Consider the following 24,795-nt stretch of genomic DNA (forward strand, 5'->3'; position numbering starts at 1 on the left):
GCTTCCCATGGGCAAACCACTGTGATGTCTGTGCCAAGACCCTCCATGCCGGGGATATCGTCTCCGAATCTGAGTGCATAAGACAAAAAAGGTCTGATGAGTACAAATTCAGTTTTTTTTTTGTTTGAAAGTAGGCCTAAAATGGCAAATAAAGAAAAAACGTGGGTTTTTTTGTGTGATCTTAAATCCATCTCACCCCTTCTGTCCGGGTTTGGGCGCCTTGCTCTTGAAGGTACGAGCAGTCCTCTGCTTGAATCTGGGAGGGGCCTTCTTGTCAGCGGGAAGTGCAACGGCTGTGTCTGCCATTTTAATTGGATACTGAAAAAAGAAAAAAGAACAAAGTATATGAGATCCATGCAACTCTCAGTTCTTTTGAAGTTTACTGTTTGCCACTGCTTTGTATTACATTTAATATCTCACACTGCACCATAACTTTTATTCAATGTTTTTTTTCCATTTTGAAATCCTATTTACTCGTCCTTTTAAGATTGCCTTGGGTTTTACATCTCATCTTAATGCCTTTTTAAGTTTAATGTACAGCACTTTGTAGCATGTATCATTACTTTCGCTCATACAGATAAAGTAATAGCCTAAACACTGTTGCATGCACAAACACACATACACATCTGTTTTTAATTCATAATCCATTTAATTTTTTTTTCGCTCTTTCTTTATGTATGTATGTATTTATTTTATTTTATTAGTTTGTATTACTTGTATTTTGTCTTATTACACTGTTGTTGTTTTTTTGTCATTACAGTAAAATCAGAAATCAAAAGCTTACCAATATCCAGACATAAAAACAAAGTACTGATGCATCAAGCATTGATAATTTAAAAAATATAACCAGTGTTAAAAAGTCCTTTGGGTTCATCCAAATCTATCAAGTAAAAAAAGTACATTGTGAAGAACCGGGGCTACAAGAAGGCCAGCACAAAGAACTAAGTCTTCTCATTATGAATCTCAGATCTCATTTCAGCTCCTCACGATACTCAAGACAAACACTATAAAGCCATCACCAGGTCTGTTTTTCTTTTTTCTGAAGCATTATGTGTTATCAAAGCAGTGAAAGCCTCACTGTACCAGAGCTAATACAACTGCAGTTTCATCTTACCTTTTGTTAAAGTCTTCAAGTGTTTTTCTGATGCTGTCTGATGAGTCTGGCTTGTCTGTTGCTTTTGGTGTTCCTCTTTCTGTCTGGCCCTTTTAAAGTCCTCTGAGTGGCTAATCCACTCAGATGTTGTGTGAATATTTTGTGTGTCAACTCTGCTCTGTCCTTTTCGGTACAAGCTTAGCCACGAATAGATGAGATTAAGGAGGGCAATAAATAAACATAAGGTGTATTCCATACATTGATCAACATGTTGAATTAAAGTGAACTATTGAGGTGTTATGTATTGGCAGGCGTGAATGACAGTCATTAGCATGACTGTCATGAAGCCAAAAAATGTGCTGAAAGATATCCATTATCTTTCTGTCTATCTGTCACAGCACACCACATACATCAGTTATTTCACCCACACATGCTGTACCCCTCTGCATTAAATTCTACAGTTCTTTATAGTACAGGTAACTGCTCATTTGGGTTTAGCCACAGGAATACTTTATTTACAATATGAAAAATAACTGCATGTGTAAATCAATGTCATGGTTTATATGGGTCACTGTTGTTTTTTTCTTATTCATCTACAAAAACAGGTGGGAAAGGCTTTCCAAACATGATTGTAATAATAGGCCACAAAGAAAAAAGAAGGGGAGCTGGCAAATGCAAAGGTACTTTGTTATGTAGTATCTGATAATGCTGAATATGCAAAAATACAGTCACTCAAGAACTTGAAGAGCACAAAAAGGTTTGAATCAGCAGCTGCTCTGAAGCCTTTTTATAAATATGCACATCGTTACGTACAGTTTACATACTGTATGTTAAACATACTTTTTTGTATATACAGTATGTGTGTCTCACTTCTGTATGTTTTTGTCTATTTTGATAATGCTGCTCATCACTGTTTTTATTGTATGTCTTGTGGGTCAAATATTCCATTTACAATGTGCGGTATGTAGTTTATCTTTGTGTGTTTTGCTAATAATGCTTATTGTTGTTTTTATTATGTGTTTGGGCATGCTTTGTGATGATGGGCTATCATAAACTTTTATTTGACTTGTCAAAATATCTAAAATTGTCTCCATGTTGACCAAGTATAACATTAAAAGAGTCTTACATGGAATAGTTAGTGATAAAAAAATAAAACCTAATAATGATATAATATTTTGTAACACTAATAAGTGTTAATTTTGTATGTTAAGTACATTTGGCTGACAATACTTTTGTACTTTGACTTTACTAGTAATATTTTGAATTCAGGATTATTTTTAGACAGTGGTATTTCTAGTAAAGGATCTGAGTACTTCTTCTACCACTGCTACCCTATTTATTGATGACAACAATAATCATAATAATAATAATAATGATTATTATTATTATAAATCTATATGTATGATGTTATGGAATATACAGGCTACTTTTAGGTCCCTGTTTTAGATATGCAGTTTATTTACTGCCATGTGGAGTTTTGAAAACAGCAGTAATTGTACTAAAACTAAAGATTAGGATATATTTTCACCTTATTTTTAAACAACCATGTCATGGCACGAGGATCAGGGCATGTGATGTAAGATCAGGGAAGCCCTGATCTTGTTCAGGTGATCAATCACTTAGAGACAAATAAAGAACACTTACTTTAAGCTCCTAATCTCTCGCCTCGTGGCACAGACTCAGGGTAAAGAGGGACAACACTGAGACAGATCTGCCAACTAAACTGAACGACTATAATAACTGAGGGAGGTCAATCATTAAAGACACACTCCATGATTTGGTTATAACATCCAATTCTGTCCACAGAGCTTCACTATTTATGTTATTTGACAAAGAAAATCTTAATTTAAATTCCTCCTTCTAGCTTTGTCACCTTTTTCTAAATTACATAATGTACAATTGATATACAGTATATTTGTATAAATTAGATTGACATGCAGAGCAGCAATAAGAAATAGAACATAAACAAAATCATGGTGGAGATTTTAAAATTTAAAAATGTTTGAAAAAGTTAAAAATTAAAAAATGTTTAAAATGTTTCTGTCAAATTGTTGTTTTCAAGCTTTAACTATCCACTGTTTATGTCTTAAAACTCAACGGTGAACTGAACGTATTATTGCTGTAGAATAATTATAATATATTCTTTTACATCTAATACATGTAATCTTCTTTTTTAAACACACCTATTCGGAAAAAAAGAATCTTCATGTAATTAGAATGAGGTCCCAAAACAACTCATATCATCCAGTAAATCCCATTTTGTTTTTCTCAGAGATGCTTGTAATATTGCAGTTGTCTCCACCTGACATGACCCACACTTTTCAGCCTCTTAACTAATCTAATATAGCGGAGAGGTCAGAAAATCATAGATGAGCATGTTAGGGAGATTAGCAGGGAGGCGTATATAAGGAGACACCAGGGCAAAGACCAGTCACAAACTGAGCAGAGAGACATTGACCAGAAGCCAACTGTGTGACTCCAAACCAAAAGGTAAGATCAAACTCTGAATTCTCTCAGCTGCCAGCTTTGCCTATCATTCAATTTTGAAATAAGAATTACAGTCGGAGCATAAATAAGAATGGAGGATCAGATAGATACCTTAAGGTACATATGTCGGGCTCTTTCAATTGTGACAAAGCAGCATAGTAAAAAGATACATCAAATATTAGTAACATGCAAAAGCAGTAATGACATAAGTGATTACTGATTGGCTACTGTTTGTAACTGTAGCCAATTAGTTTTGTAGTGTTTGTAATAAGTTATTCAAGTTTGAATGTTACATATCTAGTTTTTCTGATTGGCTGTTGTTACCTAATTTAAATTGATGTTGGGTTGCATTTTTTGAAACAGTTGCAAATATTTCATTCACATGGCTTTTGTTGGTCTCTGGGAAACTAATAAATGTTGTTTGGCATTCAATGATATGATTTTTCAATTATTTTTGATAACAACAGTAACAAATATTAGGGCCTAATCATTAATATTCGTGGCAATTAGCCTACATCACATTTGATGGGGGGTGGTTAATGACCTGAATAATTCGGGCGCTCTGGCCCGAAAAAGGTTGAGAACCACTGAACTAACTGATTAACTAAACTTTAAGAGATATTCCACCAAACTACACAATTTGTTTGGGTGTTCAAACATGCCATCAGAGAGGTCAAAGTACATTTCTAGTGAAGTCAACGCCACTGCTGAGCTTTCCTGTAAAATAAGACTTGAACTGAAGTCAGAGAAAAGCCAGATTAAAGCAGACTGCAAATTAGTTGTTACAAATCTAATTAGTCTCAGGGTTTATTATTGATGTGTTGACTTCAGACTACGGAATTTAGTGATGTTCTGATCTCAAGATGTACAGTCTGTAACTTGGCCAAGAGTAATCTTTAAAGCCAAGGTGTAAAAATAGACAGTTGTTTGTGTAACAGAGTCTGAAGGAGTTTTATGACAGCTTTAGTTAATTGTCGGACCTGGATGTTCCAAGCACAGAGCAGTGGGGCTTAGAGGAGGAGCAGAAGGAAGGGTCTTGAACATCAAGACTAACAAATGGACTGTTAATTGTTTTCTTTCACAGCGTGTAAGATGGCAGATACAGCAGTTGCACTTCCCGCCGACAGGAAGGCCCCCCCCAAATTCAAGCAGAGGACCACTCGTACCTTCAAGAGCAAGGCCCCAAAACCAGGCCAGAAGGGGTAAGATGACTTTAAAGTCACCAGTGGGGGAAAGCAACCAAGGAAATTTACTCAAGTACTGTATTTAAGTAAAAGTTGAGGTACTTGTACTTTACTTAAGTATTTTCATTATCGGCTACTTTATACTTCTACTCCACTGAAAGTTCTTGTTGAAAGATTGTGCTTTTTACTCCACCACATTTAGCTGACAACTAAAGTCACTTTTCAGATTAAGCTTTGACATTTAAGAAAAAATAAGTAATAATCTTCCAAAATTAAGCCAGTGGTTTTAATTGATTACTTTCACAAAATTGTTTTATTGGTACTTTTACTTAAGTAAAGGATCTGGATACTCATACTTCAAGTTAATACTTCAAAAACTTAAAGTCATACATTCAAGACATTAAGACAAATGTTTGTTTTCTTTTTCAAAACAACTAAAACATGTTCAGGTTTGGAGACGATATCCCCGGCATGGAGGGTCTGGGCACAGACATCACAGTGGTTTGCCCATGGGAAGCCTTCGGGGACATGGAGCTCTGCGACCTGGCGAAATATGGAATTGTCTAGAAACCCTGACTCATTTTCACCACAACGATTTGACCTCCCTGCACAGATTTCCCTTTGCCCAGTCCTTGCCTCTCGCCCCGTTTTCCCTCACTTAACCTGAAACATTTTACAAAATGATTACCCAAAGCTGATACAAAATGTGGCAAACATTTTAAAACGTTATATTTATATATGCTTTACTTAGATGTACATAAATGGAGCAACAACTCAAAGTTTCCTCTATACCTTGCACTTTACTTGTGCATTTGAGAGACAAACACCGAAATCTGTTTAGCAGTATATCACCACTAAACCTTTGCTCTTTTCCTGCCTTTTCTACTCCATTACCTCATTCTCTTTTAAACAATTTTAGTATACAGCTGATGATTAAATATATTTCTATTTTTATGAACAATAAATGTAAATTTATGCAACCTATCAATAGGATAGTGAGTTGAACTGTCAATAAATATTTTTCCCCCAAAGAAATGGTGTATTTTTTAAGCACACAATAGAACTTAATTTGCATTTCTAATTCAGAAGAAATTAATGGAAGACAAAACTTATAACAAATAATATATCTGCATCATAAAAGCTACTATAATCAGTCAGTCCACCAATTTAGTCCAGACTGAAATAGGCCTGTCTCAACAACTACAGGATGAATTGCTATGCAATGTTCATTCATGGCTTCCAGATAATGTACAGTAGGCCTATTGTAAAGACACTGTACATCCCTTGAGTTTTTTTTTTTTTTAAACTTGGTACACATTCTGCTCTGGTCAAAAATGTTATTTGTCCAGCACAATGACAAAATACCTGCAAAACCAATGGCATTCCCATCAACGTCAGCTGTTTGTTTAAGTGCTAATTAACAAATGTTGATTGCTATTATTAAAGCTGCTGAACATTATGATGTTAGCGTTAATGGGTACGTGTTGGCATGTAATGCTTTACAGACCACTCTAGTGTCTTTCAGCGCATTGATTTTCCAGCCTGCATATTTTTGGTTCAGTCTCAACATAGTTTGAAGCAGGAAGCTGTTTTAAACATAAAGCTCTGAGAAACCCCTTGAATGCTAATGCTACCTGCCTGGCACCAAACAATATTGACAAATTAAATATCGGAGGAGACAAAAATAATGCTGTAAGTAGAGTCAATTTCTGACCAGACACATCAAATGGATGCTAATGTTGCTATGTATATGCTGGATATGTAAATAAACAACTGTTTGCAAACAAGTTTCTATACCAGCTTAAAAGATTATCACATAAGTGTTGTGTGTTTCCACTGCCATTAAGCAGCCAAAGAAATCTGCGGCATGTTTAATGTTTCAGACTTGGTGATCAATACTAACATTTAAATTAATATTCAGCACTACTGGCACGGTCTGTGAACAATAATGTAGGAAACTACTGAATAACACTCGTAGAATACAAAAAGAGAACAACCTGAAAGCATGAATCACAACAAAACGTTTTTATATAAAACATTCTATATGGACATTCAATAACAAAAAAATATAATGGCAGTCAAGGGCAATATAGACATGACAGAGGAAGAGGTCTGTTCATTGAGAAACCATAGCAACTATGAAGACTGGCCACATAGTTTACTATAATACAGTGGCAAGAAAACCATGACAGGAAAATGAAGCTGCCACGTGTTATTTTGTGCGGCAGCCATTTTGTTTGTCTGCAGGCTTTTTTGCCAAACAGCACTGTGCTCTTTGTTGTATTAGCTAGCTTTAAACTGCTAGCTGCCGGATATTCTCCATTGAGTTTAGTGGTAAAGAAGAACACAACTGGACTCGGCTGCTCAGGAGTCAAATATGAAGGACACAATATTCATGCAAAACTTTTTTTTAAAGTATCACTCATGCTGGTTATTCCATGCCTTCAGTGGCTTCATAAGTCCATCTTTGTGTAATTTGTTTTGTGTTGCACTTCTAAAGTTAAGAACCAGAATGTGCTGGGGACTCTAAGTTAGCATCTTTGGCTAGGTTTTTTCTTTTTCTTTTTTTTTTTGTCCAGAGCACATTCTATAATAAGTTGATATTACAAATAAAATGTTGAATGTCATGACAAAATCCACAGCAGCACATTTAATAGAAACAAAACACCTTATTGACCTGTTTTTCAAATGTGAGAAATGAAAAACACAACTGTAGCTTTGCAATTAGCTATTAGGTAGAAAAAAGCATAAAGGGCCCCATTTAACACACAACTTAGATCATATCCCACAATGACATTTTGTTTTCACCATGTAGGAATATTAACCTGCTTATGTATGAGATAACCTATTCTGACTTTTTACCAGATATCTTCAAACAAACCTGGAGCAACCACGATGGCCGCAATAACAGATTTAACCACTGAAATGTAAGGAGTCTGCTTCAAACAAAACAATAACTATTCGAATAAATGAAAAACTCAAGAACACAGTTGGTTTTAACCAAAGTGCTACACACCTATGTTCATTCATTCCAAATCTCAGGAACACAAAAAGAAAGACAAATCCAGCCGTTCTTGTATATTTGAAATATAATCAAATGTCATGCTAACGGATCATATAATCAATCCTATAAACGGTAGCCCGGATTGACTGGATATTTAACCAAGAGGACAGAAGTTTGGTAGGGTTACATGCATACGCTTTAGTTTTTCCACTTCTTAGTAGGGCTGGGTATCTGTAAATAAACCAGTACCAAATAGTATTGAAACTTCTTCAGTCAAATGATACCTGCATTAGATACTTTTTGTATTCAGATCTAAAAATAAAATGACTTTGTTTTGTAGTAGTTTGTGTGGTCTGTTTTGCTTGCAGCCAATGACTTCAAGCATTCTTTGATTTAATGCAATTTGTAATTGGCCCACTACCACAGCATCTACAACCCATACCGTCTGTGGTGGTGAAGTCAAGTGTGGTGTATTTGACGGAGTTGGCAGAGATGCCACCAAAAATGTTTTAAAATGTGGCTACACTATGAAAATAAAAGGCATTAAATGCAGAAGGATTATTTTCCCATAAAGTACACTATAGGTATTTATATCACTTTAAGGGTATTGGAATTGATACTGGTATTTTTCATTTTACGTATGCTCTCTGCTCAAGATATCTCAAAATAAAAAATAAAAAACTACTTAAAATTTAACTTGCACCTTACTAGATAAGGAACAACACTTAGATATATATATATATATAAAAAAAATGGAAGATGAAAAAGAAGTAAATAAACACAGCCATAAGATAATGATAATAACAATAACAAAGATAATATATTTATACATACGGCAGAAAAATGTGCTTTCTACAAATCTTTGGAACAAAACAAAAAGCCAAAAAAAGCCACGTTTTGGAAATATAGAATACAACGGTATAGAAATATGCACAATAGTAAGGTGTTTTGCATTTAAATATTGTCTATGAACTCATCAACAGAAACTCTCTTTTGCTCAGTAATTGCTGCTGGCAGCATCTCAAACACATTTACCTACTAAAGTATGTTTCAGGAAGACTCATTCAATGTTGGACTTGCTCTATAAAAGATGGAGCATGAGGGGAAAATCCAAATAAATCTCTACATTAAAAGGATCAAAAAATACTTGAACCTCAGGGTTGTGGGTGGATGATATTGTTTAGATCTAAATCTAAAAATCAATTACAGAAGACAATGTTTTAGTGTTGAACTCTTTTTAGTGTCTTAGTGAGATCCTGTGCATGAGAAGGATGATGTGAGACTATAGTTGTGTCATATAGTCAAAAAAAAGAATATAGATGCTCCTTTTTTTTTTAACCCCAAGGTTCACTGTAGTGGTAGCCAAATCAAACAAGTAATGGTTTTTAAGAATGGTAATGAGAATAATTACAATAATAATAATAATAATAATTTGGTAGTTTTTTTCTCTAAACTAATTTCTTTGCATATCATAACAATTTTAAGTTTAAAGGTTCACCATTTCCACATACTAAGAAATCTTGAGGTAAGGAACCGCTCTAATAACCCTCCCTCCCTTCAGCTTTCAGACATGATTTCTGAAGCATTATAAACCGTCACACATATAAACCGTCATCCATCCAAGCCACCATGTTCAGTCTCCCTCTACCAGAACACAGCAAGAATGGAAATCCTATTTCATTGCTATGCACCCAAATTATTAAAATCCACCAGTGGGTGTTTTTTTAGTGAATCTTCAATCATTTCAAAATGTTGTTAGGCTATTTCGATGAACCATCCTGCTTCCTGCTGCTCCGCCGTTTTGTGGGCATTTCGATTTCTCTTTTTCCTTTAATGTTAAGTGTGTGCAGGCCACACAGCACTTTCTCATACATTGTTGACAGCTGTTTAAATGTCAGTTATCCACGTACAGCCTTTGGAAGAACATCTGGGCTCCATCACAAGTCTTGTGCTGCTGAGTGCCAAGGGATTAAGAAGGGGAGACTATATTACAGCCGTGCAAGAGGGAAGTTGGCCACTTTAAGTCTTATTTTTTTCTTCTTTTTTAATGTAAAGGCCATCGGTCAGTCTTTATACAGCATTCCTCTATTTCTGTAGTATTTCTGTAGTAGCGCATATAAGAAAATGTAGGACTGCTCTGGGGTGGGATCTGAAATAACTTTGTTGTGGTCGACTCCACTTTGAAACTGGGTGCAGTCCACCTTTACAACAACAGAGGGAGCTCTTTCAGAGTAATTCAATGGAAGAGGCGAGCTCCTGGGAAATGTAGTGTCTTTAGTAAGGGGCAAACCTGCTGTAGCCTCCCCTGTACAGTGTGGCCTGTGAAACAATAAACATTAAGTTAATACATTTGTTTTATAATGACATTATTCATTTAATCAAATCAGTCTAGAGATATTCTATATTTTCTGTTATATCAATAAATTCCATAAAAAGACCAAAACCAACAATTAATCGATCGTACTAACGATTACTCTGTGTAGCCAAACCTTGATGTATTTCATCCTATCTGTCGCAGACCTCCAAAAACCAAAAATACATCAATGAGCCACACTGTTGCACTGGGTGACATTAACTCTTTATTAAAAATAAATAATATATGTATGACCCTTTTTTTAATATTTACGACTTCAGTAGAAACTAATCCAGTCAAAATTAAGTAAAATAAACTTTATGTAGCACTTTACCCACAACACAGTTGATCCAAAGTGCTTTACAGAAAACACATGAATAAAAAAGGAAGGAAACACAATGTGAGAGAAGAAAAACAGAGTGAGGGGAATTAGTAATGATTATAACAATGATAGTAAAAGTACAGGTCACACAGAGGCCATAGTAACTAACAACACAGACCTGGGGGAGAACTACCTGAGCTGCTTATGTTTGGTACAGCTAAAATCTAATGGGCTTGGGGAGAATCACAGAGAGGAAAAGGACGTTCTAAAGTATTGAGAGACGGATGAAAACATTGTTGGCTTTGCACATTCATGGAAATTGTTGACAACAATAGGAAAAATATAGAATATCACTTGGCTTATCCTTTGAAAGCTTGACAATATATGGGTTTTAGGGACTTACCATGGCTCCAACACCATAGGCAGCTGGGGCAAGCGCAGCATGGTAGGGGTCTGCAGTGTAAACTCGTCCATAGCTATCAGAAAACAAAAACGTCAAACATGAAGTATCCCATTATATTGTAAGTGTATGTATATGTAAAAAATAGCACAAGGTAACTAATGTACTCTAACTGCAAGAGAAAAAGGGTTTTTCGTTTTAAAAAATTCCCACCCTGGTTTATGATTTGTGTAGGAATGAAACCCCAAACTAATTCATGTTAACCTAGTCTTGATGATTGTGTTGATTTTAAATGTGCTTTGAAAATAAAGTGACTTGACTACTTAGTGACAGAAGACAGTGCTGCAAGCAAGCAGCCAACATTTAGAGACACGTGACCTTGTAGCCCGTCAGAGGAGGCCTTAAGGTGTGCTGGACAGCCCACTCACCTGTCACTGTAAGCTGCTGCTGCAGCCGCCGCTGCTGCTGGAGTTGCTACCGCAGTTGGCTGGGCGTAACGATACGCTGCATAGCCGCCCTGTGATGAGGCGATGAAGCGGAGAGAGACGGAAGGTGGTAGTGTGTGGTAAGAGTAGAATGAAGGGGCAGGTGGGACGAAACAGAAACAATAGTATTTATGGTTAACAATTTGCTGTATTTTTCTTCACACACACTAACAGACTAGTTGTTAATCTAAAGGGTTACGTTGTGATAAAAAACTGCTGAGAAGAGAGCGAAAGATTAACAAGCAGACAGTCAGCAAAACTGGCTAATCTGGTGCAGTACAGCATTCACAAGGATGTAGCTCAGGCTCTGTGTGGGTCTCTCCCTCCATGACCTAATTCCATAAATTGTACAAGACATGTTTATAACATTCCCCTGTTCATTATCCTTCACACAGTGTGTTGGACATGAAGGGAGAGAGTTCATACCCATAACTGGGCCACACCCCAGTTCCCCCACCAAAAACACAAAGTTAAAGAAAGGGGAAGGGGTGGCAAGATGATTGTGTCATTATTTAGGTTTGGATGAACAGCTGATGAACATACACAAAAAAACTACAGGTGTAAGAAGACAGTCAGCCAGACGGATTAAAAAGGGCACACTCACACACACGCTTACATGGCCAGCAACCAATCACTAACAGAAACAGCATGCTTTCCCAAACTCAGAACGTACAGCGTATTAGGCCAAACATCCCTATCAAAAACAAACACCGCTGCAGTCTACCCTAGAGGATCAATCAAGACTAAGTCCCTGCATTCAGGACCACACAGTTGCTGCTATGGGAGGAAGGCTGGACTGGGGAAGAAGGAGGAAGGGTGACGGAACATGATATGTACAGAAGAAGAGGAGGAGGAAGAAGAAGAAAAAAAGGTTTTAATTATTGACTGAGCAAAAAAAGAAGACAGAATAAAGAGAGCAAGAAGAAGTGAAATAAAGAATGACACAAAAAGGGGGTTTATAGACAGAGAAGGAAAAGACGGGAGAAAGAGTGGTTGGGGGAGGAGTCAGCCTTGTAAATATGTCAGCATGCCGACATTGATTCAGTTAGCATGCCACAGGTGAAACAGATAGGGAGATTCCTGGAAGGGGTCTGAAGTAACTGCTGACAGAAACAGTCCTACATCTCCCTGACTACTATAAAAGTCTCAGGTTTTAATGTCATTATTCATGTGTTATTCAATTTGTGTTTCTATTTCAAGCATGGCAATGCACCTAATAATTCATATGTAAAGCATGTGCACAATAAATAGTTTTAGGGTGAGTTAATTGAAATAGTATAACAAATAGACAGCATGTCCTGGCTTGAAATCTCAGTTTTGGAAATTCTTAATCAATATCTCTTAATTTTGGAATACAAATGTTTGATGAAAATGCCAAATAGTATACTATAATGTGTTTGAATGTATCTTGCCACAAGCACATAGTGAAAAGTATTGAATTTGTGTCACCTAGGGATGAAGCCAAAGTAAGACAAAATGTCTTTGTTTTCATACGGAAAACAAATAAGCTTTCAGGAAAATAATAAGCTGGTGTACAAAATGTACAGTTAACTGGATGTATTGTCATGGAAAATACTTGAAAATGTTATAAGTGCAGATTTTGGATAACTCACTGTTCAAGTATTGACCTTCAATACTGCACCTAATTTACCAGTACATGTATATCCAACTCCCCTGTAGATAATTTGGGAATGGACATGTTATGTAGTATATTCTTTGCAAATTCTAATTTCAAATTAATTCTTTTCTCCCCCTTCCGCAACTCCACCCATGTCAGAATCCAGTGAGTTAGTAGGAGAAGACAGAGAAGGCATTTCAATCTCAGATGGTCAATAAAGTCTAGCAGCACGCAGTCATTGGAGACGAGGAGGATGCACACTGGCTCTCACACAGAGTGTGTAAACCCTACCTGGGGCAATCTGCCACTAATGTCCTGAAACACTAGTCTACAGAGAGAACAGAAACAGCTATTGTCAACCTGGTCTCACACACACACACACACACACACAATCAAAATCACATTGGTACAAACTAAACTCACAAATGCACAAACCCGAGAGAAGTCTACTTGTGAATGAACACTGATGAAAGTGTGCTCCTATTTTCAAATGTATGCATTATTGAAGCAACATTTCATATGAGTACAATATATGACAACAAAAGTGATGAGTCTAATGTATATGTAATTATAAATGAAAAAAATAAATTAAATAAAAAGATAATTTAAGATTAAGAAGTCAGGGAAACAAAATGACTGTGTGATGAATCAAAACACCTAAAAGTACACGTCTCTATGGGTTTGGGCTGTGCCGTTTCACAATTGAAAACCCACAGGCAAGAGGGGGGAAACGTAGGTGAGGAGTCAGGCAGTATAGGAGAGAGAGGTATACTTACATAGAGATCAGCTGCACTGTAAAAGCCATCCTGATAGGCCATCACACTGAGAGAGAGAGAGACGAGAAAGGAAGGAAAAGGAGAGGAGCGGTGGTGGAGTCGAAACAACAAAAAAAAGGGTGTGATGCGCCACCATGTGGGCATTGCAGAAAACAACAATTGGGGGACGATTGGGGGTGAGAGGTGAGAGAACGGTGCCAAACAGATTGTGGAAGAGAGAAAAGAAAGAAGGGTAGATTACACACCGTGCAACATGCAAGACAAAATACCACCTCTTTGCATTATACTTTAGGGTGATACTACTGTTACTTCAGCAAATGAGACAAACGTCTATTAAAAGAAAATACTACTCAATTTGATCACTAAAGTATTATATCATCATTATCACGTTTGAGGTACAAGGAAATGGTATTTCAGTTCAGCAAACTTTCAGTTTCAATATCTTAATAAAAACATATTCAAACACACAGCATGCACAATTATGAAAAGGTTTTTAACTTAGTGAAGACATGCATTTAATAAGACAATCATATGCATAACTTTACGTCTAGTTTTTATTATCAATAGAAGTTTACTGGTTTAGCTATCAGTTTTTACATTTGTTTATGTACAGTATATGTGTTTACCCAGGGTAGGTAGGGATGGCAGGTTGTGGCACAGCTGCCCTGACTGCGCTGTAGACGGGCCTTGCACGACCCCGGAGATGAGCGCCTCGAAAGGTTGCGGCAGTAGAGACAGCTGCTGCCGCTGCTGCGGCTGGGTATGGAAACCCCGGAACTGAGACACAGAGGGTCGAAAGTATAGCTCCTTTAATACCTTGAGGATTACAATATTATTTGTGCAACTTGTCTCCATCAGCCTCGTTGGATATGAAGCTAATCCTTGTGGTCATACCTGTATAGAGTTCAGGGCTGTACATGGCTCCAACCATGGGACTCAACTTCCATCCAGCTATAGTTAACAAAAAAAACCCAATGTACATTTAAAGCAATATTTGACTGAAGCAATTAGAGATTTTATGAGTTGTGCATTTGTTTAAAGTGATCTTTGCTGTTCATTTGGTTTTTATTAAAAAAAAGGGATGTTTAAAGCATCCTGACAGTCTGTCTGCACAGGGCACATCTGTGAGAGCTTTCTATCAGTGGCACTACCAGGACTAGACAATTCAGTATTATTATATATTTACTTTACGTAGAGTCTCATCATTAGAAATATATTTATAAATAATATATATATATATATTAATATAATATAAATGCAAAAACATATTTTTTAATGCACTGGTCAATTTTATTTCCATAACATGAATTCTTTTTAAACTAGTGGAAAGAAAAGATTTTTTTTTAACTACACTTTCTCTTACATTCACTAAACGTTAGCACTAAATATTTGCTATACTCAATACTCATTTGCATATTGAAACATTAATTTTCAGAAAATTAATCATCTTAATGTAAGTAATCAACCGGGGACGTTTGATTTCTATTAGTTAATATTTTTACCCTATTCACCTATTGTGTCCCAAGAGTAATTGAGGGTTTTGTTTTGTGGGACAAAATGCATTTCATTGGAAACCAATACTTTTATCTATATTGTGATAATAGTTAGCCCAGACACCATTTATAAAAAGAATCAGCTGTTGTTAAGTCCAAAGTGCATTACCGTATGGCAGAGTTGCGAGGCCCTCTCCGTTAGAGTAAGGGGTGGTCATCTTCTTGTTTGTCATCACTCTGGCTGTGGCATTATTTACCTGGACACCAGAAAAAGTGGTCAGGGGCTAAGCCAATGAAGTTTAACGAATAGACAAGCTTTGAGGAATTATCAAAATGATGCAGAAACCGATTACATTCTAATTTGGGTTTTAAGCTTTCTTAAACTGAATGTATTTTGTGACATATGGGGGAGATACTCTGCATAGGATTATCAGAGTTCCATAATGAGTTTTCATTACACTTAAAACAGTTGTTTTTAAACTTATGACAGAGGTTAATTCTGTTGATGAGCAGCAATGGTATTTGATGCATGCGCTTCTTTTGAAGGAGAAAGACATTGAAAACAAGTAAGTCAGGCAGTTTTGCACACAAACAATGCAACCACTGGCATACAGAACAAAGAAAACAAAATATTTCAGAATAAAAGCATTCAAAAAAAAATCCAAGACCATTATATTGCTACCTTTAAAAAAGGAGGGAAAGAGAAGGTGAATTAAGCGGCAGATTCATCAGTTGAACACAATGCAAAAAACATCAAAGAGTTCATAAACAAATTACACGCAGCCAATCAAGAGCGCATCACATCACCAGAAGTGAGCAAAACTAGCCAATCAGCAAGCATCAGATGCAGCAAGAGACCAATCAAAAAAGGTTGGCAGCCCTCCCAATCCAATAAACATCTTACAGAAAAAGGTAGGGAGGGGAGGGAGAGAGAACGACAGAGAACAGACAGAAATATGGAGGGATGCAGGAGGAAGAGCCAGTCCACATGAAAAGACACAGAAAAACACATACATGTGGAGAAGAGACAGAGAGTGAACAATCCATCCAAATGTGCAATTCTTCTAACGAACAAACAGAAACCACAAGATGCGATACACACATACAAAAATACATCTGATTGTTATATTATATTGGATCTAACTGTACAGGCGCAACAATGGAGAAATGATAAATAGAGCAAGAATGAATACAGAGAGAGAGAGAGAGAAGTCTAGATAAAGACAGAGAAGATGGGGGGATGCAAATATCATTCCTCAAAAAAAACAAATCAAACCATGGTTGTGAAACACTGCCAGGCATTCCAGATCAGTGTCGCACACCAGAGAGACCTCAAAGCACACAACCACCAACACACACACCAACCAGAACCAAACTGATCAAAAAGTAAAACAAGGATACCTCTTTACGGAAATCAGAAAAAAGAAAAGTTGCCGTTACTTAATCAGTGACACAATTTTTTAAGTTTGCTTTGCTGGGGTCTATAAATTAATTCATGGCAGTTTTTTTTTTCTTAAAACAGCTCTAATGCTTTTCTATATATATATATATATATATATATATATATATTCTATCTATATATATATATATTTATATTATATATATTATTGTGATATCTTTAATTTGAATGTTGAGTCAAAAAAGCATACCTCTACAACTGTCTGCAGTCTACAAAGTGGCACAGAAAGTGATCATCAAGTCTACAGTACACCATGATATACAGACAACTATTATCCTCTCTCCAGTAAAGCTAAACATAGCACTCATGCTTCAGCATGCTGTCCCACTAAAGGTGCAAAAATGCAGCTATTGGCTGACACATGACACAGAGATGACATAGTACTAGATGGCGTCATACAGATGACGAGAAAGAGAGTAAACCATGCAGGATACAGCTCTGGAATTAAATGCTGAATGCCGTTAGAGAGGTGATTGGAATGAATGCATAAGAAGTGGTAGTTAAAGTTGTTGCACTTGCAGATAGATGCAGTACATTCAGTTATACAAGTGGCCTAAATAATGCCATGCGATCAATGGCTAATCTCGTAATCGTTTCATTCACCACCTCCCCAATCAATCACAGGATTAGCCAATCAGGTTCTGTCAATCAATCAAGCTCCCCTCTGTAAAAGGAGTCCTTCATTTGTGTGTTGGGTGCATTTTATTTCAAGTTTTGACAGTTGGGGTGGGGGGAGGGGTCATTCAAAGATGATTCCATGTGTACACAACTTACCGTTGCCAGGGAAACGGCGTGAGGACACGCGAGCAGTTACCGTGGAGACTGACAACAACAACAACATACAAAAATCATCAGGGAAATAGAGAAAATATATGTAAGAAAGAAATGATGAACCAAATAAAATGAAATAAAAACAAACAAAACGAGGTGATGAAAAGCAACCCCCACCATGTGGTAGAGAGAAAGTGATGTAACAGGTCACGTGTCAACAGTCACCTACAAGTATCAGCCATTTAACAACTATCTAGCCGTTACTGGTTAAAATCCACTACAAACACAGATAATAAAAGTTGATAAAGAAGCAAAAAATGGAAACAGAAAATTGTCAGAAATTAAAATCTACCTTGGGGGGGGGGGGGGGGGGACTACCTTATTACTGCCCAGATTTATTCAAATATCTGACAAAATAATCACTCAAACAAACGTAATCTCATTCTTCAATGTTTATGCTACCTGACAAGACAGGGAATGGACAGAGATATTGGGGAGGGATGGACAGCAGAATATTTGGGGACACACAAACACAGAGAGAGAGAGAGCGAGATGAGACGGACGGAGAGAGAGAGAGAGATGGGTTGCAGCGACGAGAGAGAAGAAGGAGAGAGAGGGGAGAGTTGAGCGGGGTGAGCTATGAGGGGAAGAGAGCGAGCGAGATCGAGAGAGAGAGAGAGAGAGAGAGAGAGACACACACACACACACACACCGACAGACAGACTGGCCTGGTGAAAAAGAGTTGAGACAGAGATGGAGGAGAACCAATAAAAGAAAAAAAAGAAAAAGGAGGGAACGACAGCTAGGTATTGCATTCTCTTCACATGTTCATTCTCTCTCCACCCTCCATATTTTTATTCTTGCACACCCCCACACAGAGACAGAAGAGTGCAAGACATTCATGACCATGCAGAGGAGCCGTGGTAACAAGTAAAAACAAAAAAGAAAGCGTGATTTGAAAATCAAGAGCCAGAGCAAATGGCAAAAGCATGGTGTATCTGATCTCCAAGGCCATTTGCAACTGAAATCCGAGCTCATGCCGACAACAAAAAAGATGTCACAAAATGCAATTCCATAAGATCTGGTGTTCTTTTTTAGGAGTGCTGGTCACAAGTGTGTGTGTAAACAAAAAATTTAACCATTCATCTTGCACATCTGAAATCAAACAGTCAGCTTTGTTGAAGCATCAGAAATGACACCACATCATGGCAGTCTCATTCCCAAAAAACTCCCCATCATGCATGTTAACATCGAGTCACCTGTGTAGTATTAACTGAGTGAAAAACTCCATGGCTATATCTGACCTTATGATTGATCCATGCAACATACAGTACCCTGTTACAGACACCAGCAAGCACTCTTTTTCAGAGGAAAAATAACTGAGAGGCTATTAACTGCCCTTCCATTCATTAACAACCATAAACCAAAAATGGCCACCCATAATGATCATGGAAGAAGGGAGGATGGTGATGGTAAAGGTGCAGGAAAACCAAAAACAGAAAAGATCCTACATGCTTTGACAGAAGCAAATATAGTCAGCAACCGTGTCAAAGTGACGTCTTACTGGCCATGCCTGTTGTGTAGCCACTCCACCCAGCATGCTTTGCAAACCACAGAGCTTTAAGATCAAGGTGCAATGGACAGCCCACAACATCAACAACAACAACAACAACAACAGCAGTAGCAGCATAAACATCGACAGGAAGTGCCATCAAAATAGACGTCTGTGTGCATGGCACCACTGCACCATGCTATAGTGAAGCCAGTGAGGTTAGAGTTGAACACATACAGCCACCCGGAAACCTTCTTTGGGACAGAAACGACTAGAACAAACTCATTGTCGGACATGGAGGGAAAACAGAGGAGAAAATGGTCGCAGTTTAGAAAAAAAGGCAAAGGTGGTGAGTTACCTCGATTTTACGTCCTTCCACCAGCGTACCGTGAAGTTTCTCTCGGGCCTTCTCCGCATCTGCACTTGTCTCAAATGTTACAAAACCAAAGCCCTGCAAGCAAAGGAATTTGGAAAAAGAAAGGAAGATGGACAGCGACAAAATAGATGTTAAGCTTTTGCTGAACTCATTGTTAACACATTTTTAAATGAACATATGTTTAAATTACACATTCCAACATCCTACCTTGGATCCCCTTTCATTGAAAATTATCTCGACGTCGAGGATTTTGCCATATTGCTAAAAGATAGAAAGTAGAAGAATATGGAGAGGTTGAACAAGCATGTCTAGTACTGCATCTTGCCACTGGGTGTCAGCGCTGTTCAACCATGATGTGCTGGCACCCAGCCAGCTTTGGCACTTTTCTTCCACCATATCTTTTTTGCCACTGCTCATTTCTCTGCACCACATTTTAGAGACATTTCTCTTACAAAAAAAGCTGAGCATAAAGGTCCAGATTGTTACATCTGGCTTTAAATGATCTTTCTACAAGATGACATTCAAGTAGAGGTTTTGATTTTTAGTCAAATACAGTACAAAAACGGATTACTTTTAGCTAAAAACAGATAGGACAGAGCCTTATTGTAATTTAACATCCTATTTGAGGACAGGAAATAAACAGTAAAAAGAAATCTAAGAACACAGTGCTGATGCCAATGGATTGGTCCCTAGAGTCATGATTTTCATTCACTGCATGCTTTAAATACAAATTTTCTGGGTTATTATTGTTTGATGATGAATAATAGAAAAGGGGAACGTTGCGGTCTATATACCCCAAACATCTGTCGTAGGTCGGGATCTCGGAAGCGGAAGGGAATGTTGGAGACGTGAAGGCGTTTGGGGGTCCCCTTGGCGTCTGAATCATCCCCAATGCTCCCTCCACCACCTACGCCTCCTGAGCCAACAACTGACTGACCGTCAATCTGGGAGGAGCCATCGGACTGCTGGGACAGATGGACAGGGAATAAAGGATGGAAGAGGCAGAGTTTATTGCTTACACAGTAGTTGTAGGCCTGCAACAAACAATTATATGCCATCTATTAATCTGACTGTTATTTTCTAGATTCATTGATTAATAAAGTTTGTCAGAAAATTGTGAAAAATGCACACAATTTCACAGAACCCAAAGTATCGTCTTTAAACTGCTCCTTTTGTCCAACCAACAGTCGATAACCCAGACATATAAAATTTATGATGATAGAAAAAACAGAAAAACTCATTTAAGAAGCTGAATATTTGGTCATTTTTCCATGAAAAGTAACTCAACATGATTTAACTTTATTATACAGAGAGGTGTTTATGGTATTTAGCCTACCTTCAATTATATAAATGGGGTGGACGACACAATAGAAACACCTGTCAGTAAAACCCAAACTACAAGCTTCCAAAATGACAATACAGTTAAATCAACACCTCTAAGAACAGTTTCTATGAATTCAGAACTTTGTAACCTTCATGACGGCAGCATTTATAACAGTACTGTTGTATTAGTTTTAGCTATAGGTGTATCTAATAAATAAATCCAGTAAGTATGACCTGATATGTGCCGGGCCTTGGCTCCAGGCCCTAGAGAGCCCTCATGATCTTTTCCAAGAGGGAACTCAAGTCCCGCGGCGGCCCTGTGGATTCACTCTTCCTCTTTATGTTGTGATAGGTAATAGGAAAAGAATGTAGATAGCACTTAACTGCACAACTTGCAAATTTAGCATCCATTCCTCGTCAGCTACAGCTGTCCCAAAAAATAAAACACACTAACACTAGCCTTACTAAACGTCAGGTCTTTGGCAGGAAAATACCTTTTTAATCATGATTTATGTTCTTTAACTGAAACCGGTTAGACCATAACAACAGCGCTGCTGTTCTCATCGATTCAGCTCCCCCTAACTTCAGTTTTATGAGTGAATGAAGTAGAAATAAGAAGGAGGTGGAGCCATTTTGTGCTTAATGACTCATTCCACTGTACGCAAATATGTTATGGAAATTTGGCTTCTTTTGATATGTGTGCTCTTCAATTAAGATCTTCCCCTCAAGCGATGTTTCAAATATCTACAGGCCACCTAAATATTGTGCAACCTTCATTGATGAATTCACTGAACTGCTGTTCATAATCTGTATCAACTTTGATTGTGTAATCATTGCGGGTATTTTAACATTCATGTTGACAACCCCCAGGACAGGGGGACCAAAGAACTGTTTGTGTTTTTGAGAACTATGACTGACTCAGCTGTGACGACCCACTCACAATAAGGGGCACACTCTGGACTGATTGTCTCAAAGGGTCTGAACATTTCCAAGTTGTGTTGACTGACGTTGCTCTCTTCTGATCATTCCTGTGTTTTCTTTAACGGCACTTAGTCCTAATGTCCCAAAACAAAGATACATAAAAAATGAAAACGTATATCACTGAAAAACACCGTGAACATTTTTCAGCTTTTCTCCTCCACACCCGCCCTCTCTGTCTCATCAGCATGAGCTTGTAGACATTTCAACTGTAAAATTACAATGTTATTGATGCCATTGCTCCCACTAAGGTCAGTTGTCTCTGGTAGAAAAGATCCCATGGAGAAATGTCCTACTGGTGAGAACAGAAAAAGAGAGTGTAGGAAAGCTGAACGAGTGTGAGAAAAACAATCTCCTGGTCCATTATAACACCTAAAATAAGAAGACTTCGCATTTATATTTGGAACTGGGAAGCAAGAAGTCCTTCTTCTCTGATTTATCTCTAAAACATAATAATTCACGTGCTTTGTTTGCTACTGTGATAGGTTAACAAACCCTCCAGTACCAGTCAACCTGAACTTTTATCTACCAAGGCCTGCATGACTTTGCCTCCTTCTTCAAAGACAAATTCAGAAGATTAGACAAACAGTCAGTGCCTCCATATCAAGTTCAGGATATGTGTTGTCACAGTGTTCAAGCAAAACTAGTTCCAATATGACAGATTTCACACGATCAAACCATACAAACCGGGAGGACATTATTCAACATCTGAAACCCTCGACCTGTTGCCTTGATATTCTACCAACGGACTTTTCAAAAATGTTTCCAATTGTTTGACTTCTGATCTTCTACAGATGTGAACACATCTCTTCTTTCAGGTATCTTTCCACAGGCCCTGAAACGTGCAGTAATCAAGCCACTTTTAAAAGAACAACCTAGACAAGTCACTAATGAGCAACTATAGGCCAATATCAAACCTTCCGTTTTTAAGTAAAATCATTGAAAGTAGTCTTTCAACAACTCAACCTTTTCTTGTCACTAAGCAACAGTTTTGATACTTTTTCAGTCGGGTTTCCGACCACCACCAGCACTGAAACGGCTCTTGTCAAAATCTTTAATGACATCCACCTTAACACAGATAGTGGCAAAATTTCAATCTTAGTATTACTTGATCTCAGTGCTGCATTTGACACGGTCGACCATGACATATTACTAGACCGATTGGAAAACTGGGTAGGACTCTGGCTTAGTACTAAACTGGTTTGAATCCTACCTAAAGAATAGGGATTACTTTGTGTCAAAGGTAATTATGCATCTGAGCGTACATATGACGTGCGGAGTTCCGCAAGGCTCCATTCGGGGGCCTCTTCGTTTAACATCTACATGCTCTCCCTGGCTCAGATTATGGAGAAAAACAAAATAAGTTACCATAGTTATGCGGATGAACACAATTTACATAACCTTATCGCCAGGGGACTATAGTCAAATACAAAACTGACTAACTGCATCAAAACAATTAACGACTGGATGTGCCAGAACTTTCTAATTAAATGAAGAAAAACTGAGGTAGTTGTTTTTGGAAAAAAAGGAACGATTAAAAGTCTGCGCTCAGCTTCAAACAACAATGTAAAAACAACAGACAAAGCCAGAATCTTGGTGTAGTCATGGACTCAGACCTGAACTTAACAGCCACATTAAGACAATACAAAGTCAGCCTACTATCACCTAAAGAACATTTCAAGGTTAAAGGACTTATGTGTCAACAGGACTTGGAAAAACTGGTCCATGCTTTCATCTTCAGTAGACTTGACTACTGTAACGGGGTCTTTACAGGTCTCCCTAAAAAATCAAATCAGACAGCTGCAGCTGATCAGACGCTGCTGCTCGAGTCCTCACTAAGACCAAGAGACTGGATCACATCACTCCAGTTCTGAAGTCTTTACACACTGGCTTCCTGTGTCTCAAAGGATTGATTTCAAAGTACTCTTGCTAGTTAATAAATCCCTTAACGGTTTAGGTCCAAAATACATTTCTGATCTGCTCCTACACTATGACCCCCCCAGACCTCTCAGGTCATCTGGGACAGGTCTACTTTCTGTCCCCAGAGTCAGAACTAAACAGGGTGAAGCAGTTCAGTTTCTATGCTCCTATATCTGGAATAAACTCCCAGAAACCTGTAGATCCGCTGCTCCTCCAGTTCTTTTAAATCAAGGCTGAAGACCTTCCTTTTTGATGTGCCTTTCTTAAATTAATGCTCATTTCTTTCTTAGCTGCACTGTAACTTTATTCTTGTGTTTTATGTGTCCTAATGTTTCCATTTTGTTTAACTGTCTATTCATGTGTCTTATTGATTTTTAATGCTTATGACTTTAACTGTTTGTACTTGTGTTTTATCTGTTTTAATGATTTTGTGTAAGCACTTGGAATTGCCCTGTTGCTGAAATGTGCTATACAAATAAAGCTGCCTTGCCTTGCCTAATAAACTGGCAACTGCATGTAAATACAGTAATCCGTCTGTAATGTGGACAAAAGATTGAGATTGAGCAACAGAGAAGCAGATGTAAAAATGTAACTAATTACTAAAACTAGTAGTAAGTGGTAATATATTTTAGTTTTTGGTTAAATGTACACTCTCCTTTACCTTTTGATTTCATCTCCTAGTGTGTCTCTCTCCATCTCTGCTGAAGCCTCTCTAAGCGAACACATATTCCTCCGAACTCTCGGAGCCCTCTCAAGGCAAAGACATGATGAGGAGGAAGGAAGAGCCACTCACTTGACCACTAAGGCTGTTGGCAGCATTGGCGGCGCTGTTTGCTGCTCCACCAGCTTCCAAGGGGCCCTGGACGGCCCCCGCTGCATACAGGCTGCCCCCGTAATCCAGTGCCAGGCCATTCTGGGGGGGTGGCGGTGGAGGTGGAGGGAATGCGGAGAAAGGTGGAGGTACGAGTCCCTCCTGACCGCCAGCACTATCCTGAGAGCCCTGTTGAAGAAAGAGTGAGGAAGGAGTGAAAGCTAAAGTAGCCAGCTGGCTAATTTCCATGGTATCTTTTACTGAGAGCATCACCCAACCACACAGAGACCACTTTTCTGAGAGCTTCAGTCTAAAAGTCATACAAGCGTGGATATAATATTTCCCCTGTACGTATGTGAGTGTATGTATGTATGTGTGTGTGTGTGTGTG

General features: G+C 37.9%; 3 protein-coding genes and 1 long non-coding RNA gene across 10 annotated transcripts in view; 2 read left to right on the forward strand and 2 right to left on the reverse strand.

The window, feature by feature from the left end:
- Positions 1-1,310, reverse strand: part of LOC116706588 (retinal cone rhodopsin-sensitive cGMP 3',5'-cyclic phosphodiesterase subunit gamma) — a 1,796-nt gene extending 486 nt beyond the window's left edge. Inside the window, exons 1-3 of the mRNA XM_032543517.1 lie at positions 1,115-1,310; positions 197-318; positions 1-69 (exon numbers count right to left, since the gene is read on the reverse strand). The exon at positions 1-69 is cut by the window's left edge and continues 486 nt beyond it. Coding sequence (XP_032399408.1) covers positions 1-69; positions 197-306 — 179 coding nt within the window. The 5' untranslated portion in view covers positions 307-318; positions 1,115-1,310. The remainder of the gene's footprint in view (positions 70-196; positions 319-1,114) is intronic.
- Positions 1,311-3,332: 2,022 nt separating this feature from the next.
- Positions 3,333-5,794, forward strand: LOC116698065 (retinal cone rhodopsin-sensitive cGMP 3',5'-cyclic phosphodiesterase subunit gamma). The gene is made up of 3 exons (XM_032529821.1): positions 3,333-3,583; positions 4,665-4,782; positions 5,214-5,794. The coding sequence occupies exons 2-3, from the start codon at positions 4,673-4,675 to the stop codon at positions 5,329-5,331; spliced, it is 228 nt and encodes a 75-aa protein (XP_032385712.1). The 5' UTR covers positions 3,333-3,583; positions 4,665-4,672; the 3' UTR covers positions 5,332-5,794.
- Positions 5,795-6,691: 897 nt separating this feature from the next.
- LOC116698068 (uncharacterized) overlaps positions 6,692-24,795 on the forward strand; it is a 20,124-nt gene continuing 2,020 nt past the window's right edge. Inside the window, exons 1-2 of the long non-coding RNA XR_004334105.1 lie at positions 6,692-6,702; positions 14,746-14,755. This is a non-coding gene — a long non-coding RNA (uncharacterized LOC116698068). The remainder of the gene's footprint in view (positions 6,703-14,745; positions 14,756-24,795) is intronic.
- rbfox2 (RNA binding fox-1 homolog 2) overlaps positions 6,775-24,795 on the reverse strand; it is a 37,100-nt gene continuing 19,079 nt past the window's right edge. For 2 of the 7 annotated variants that reach the window (XM_032529774.1, XM_032529811.1), the window contains 11 exons: positions 24,388-24,594; positions 20,168-20,335; positions 19,581-19,634; positions 19,356-19,448; positions 15,385-15,472; positions 14,617-14,673; positions 14,349-14,499; positions 13,723-13,768; positions 11,272-11,360; positions 10,847-10,919; positions 6,775-10,087 (listed from right to left, as the gene is read on the reverse strand). In XM_032529774.1, the coding sequence (XP_032385665.1) occupies positions 10,043-10,087; positions 10,847-10,919; positions 11,272-11,360; positions 13,723-13,768; positions 14,349-14,499; positions 14,617-14,673; positions 15,385-15,472; positions 19,356-19,448; positions 19,581-19,634; positions 20,168-20,335; positions 24,388-24,594 (1,071 nt within the window). In that variant the 3' untranslated portion in view covers positions 6,775-10,042. Of the gene's footprint in view, positions 10,088-10,846; positions 10,920-11,271; positions 11,361-13,237; positions 13,275-13,722; positions 13,769-14,348; positions 14,500-14,616; positions 14,674-15,384; positions 15,473-19,355; positions 19,449-19,580; positions 19,635-20,167; positions 20,339-24,387; positions 24,595-24,795 lie in introns of all 7 variants that reach the window. The other 5 variants (XM_032529767.1, XM_032529801.1, XR_004334100.1 and 2 more) reach the window with 4 other exon arrangements.

This window comes from Etheostoma spectabile, chromosome 2 (genome assembly GCF_008692095.1).
Source record: "Etheostoma spectabile isolate EspeVRDwgs_2016 chromosome 2, UIUC_Espe_1.0, whole genome shotgun sequence".
In the NCBI taxonomy this organism is placed as follows: domain Eukaryota; kingdom Metazoa; phylum Chordata; class Actinopteri; order Perciformes; family Percidae; genus Etheostoma; species Etheostoma spectabile.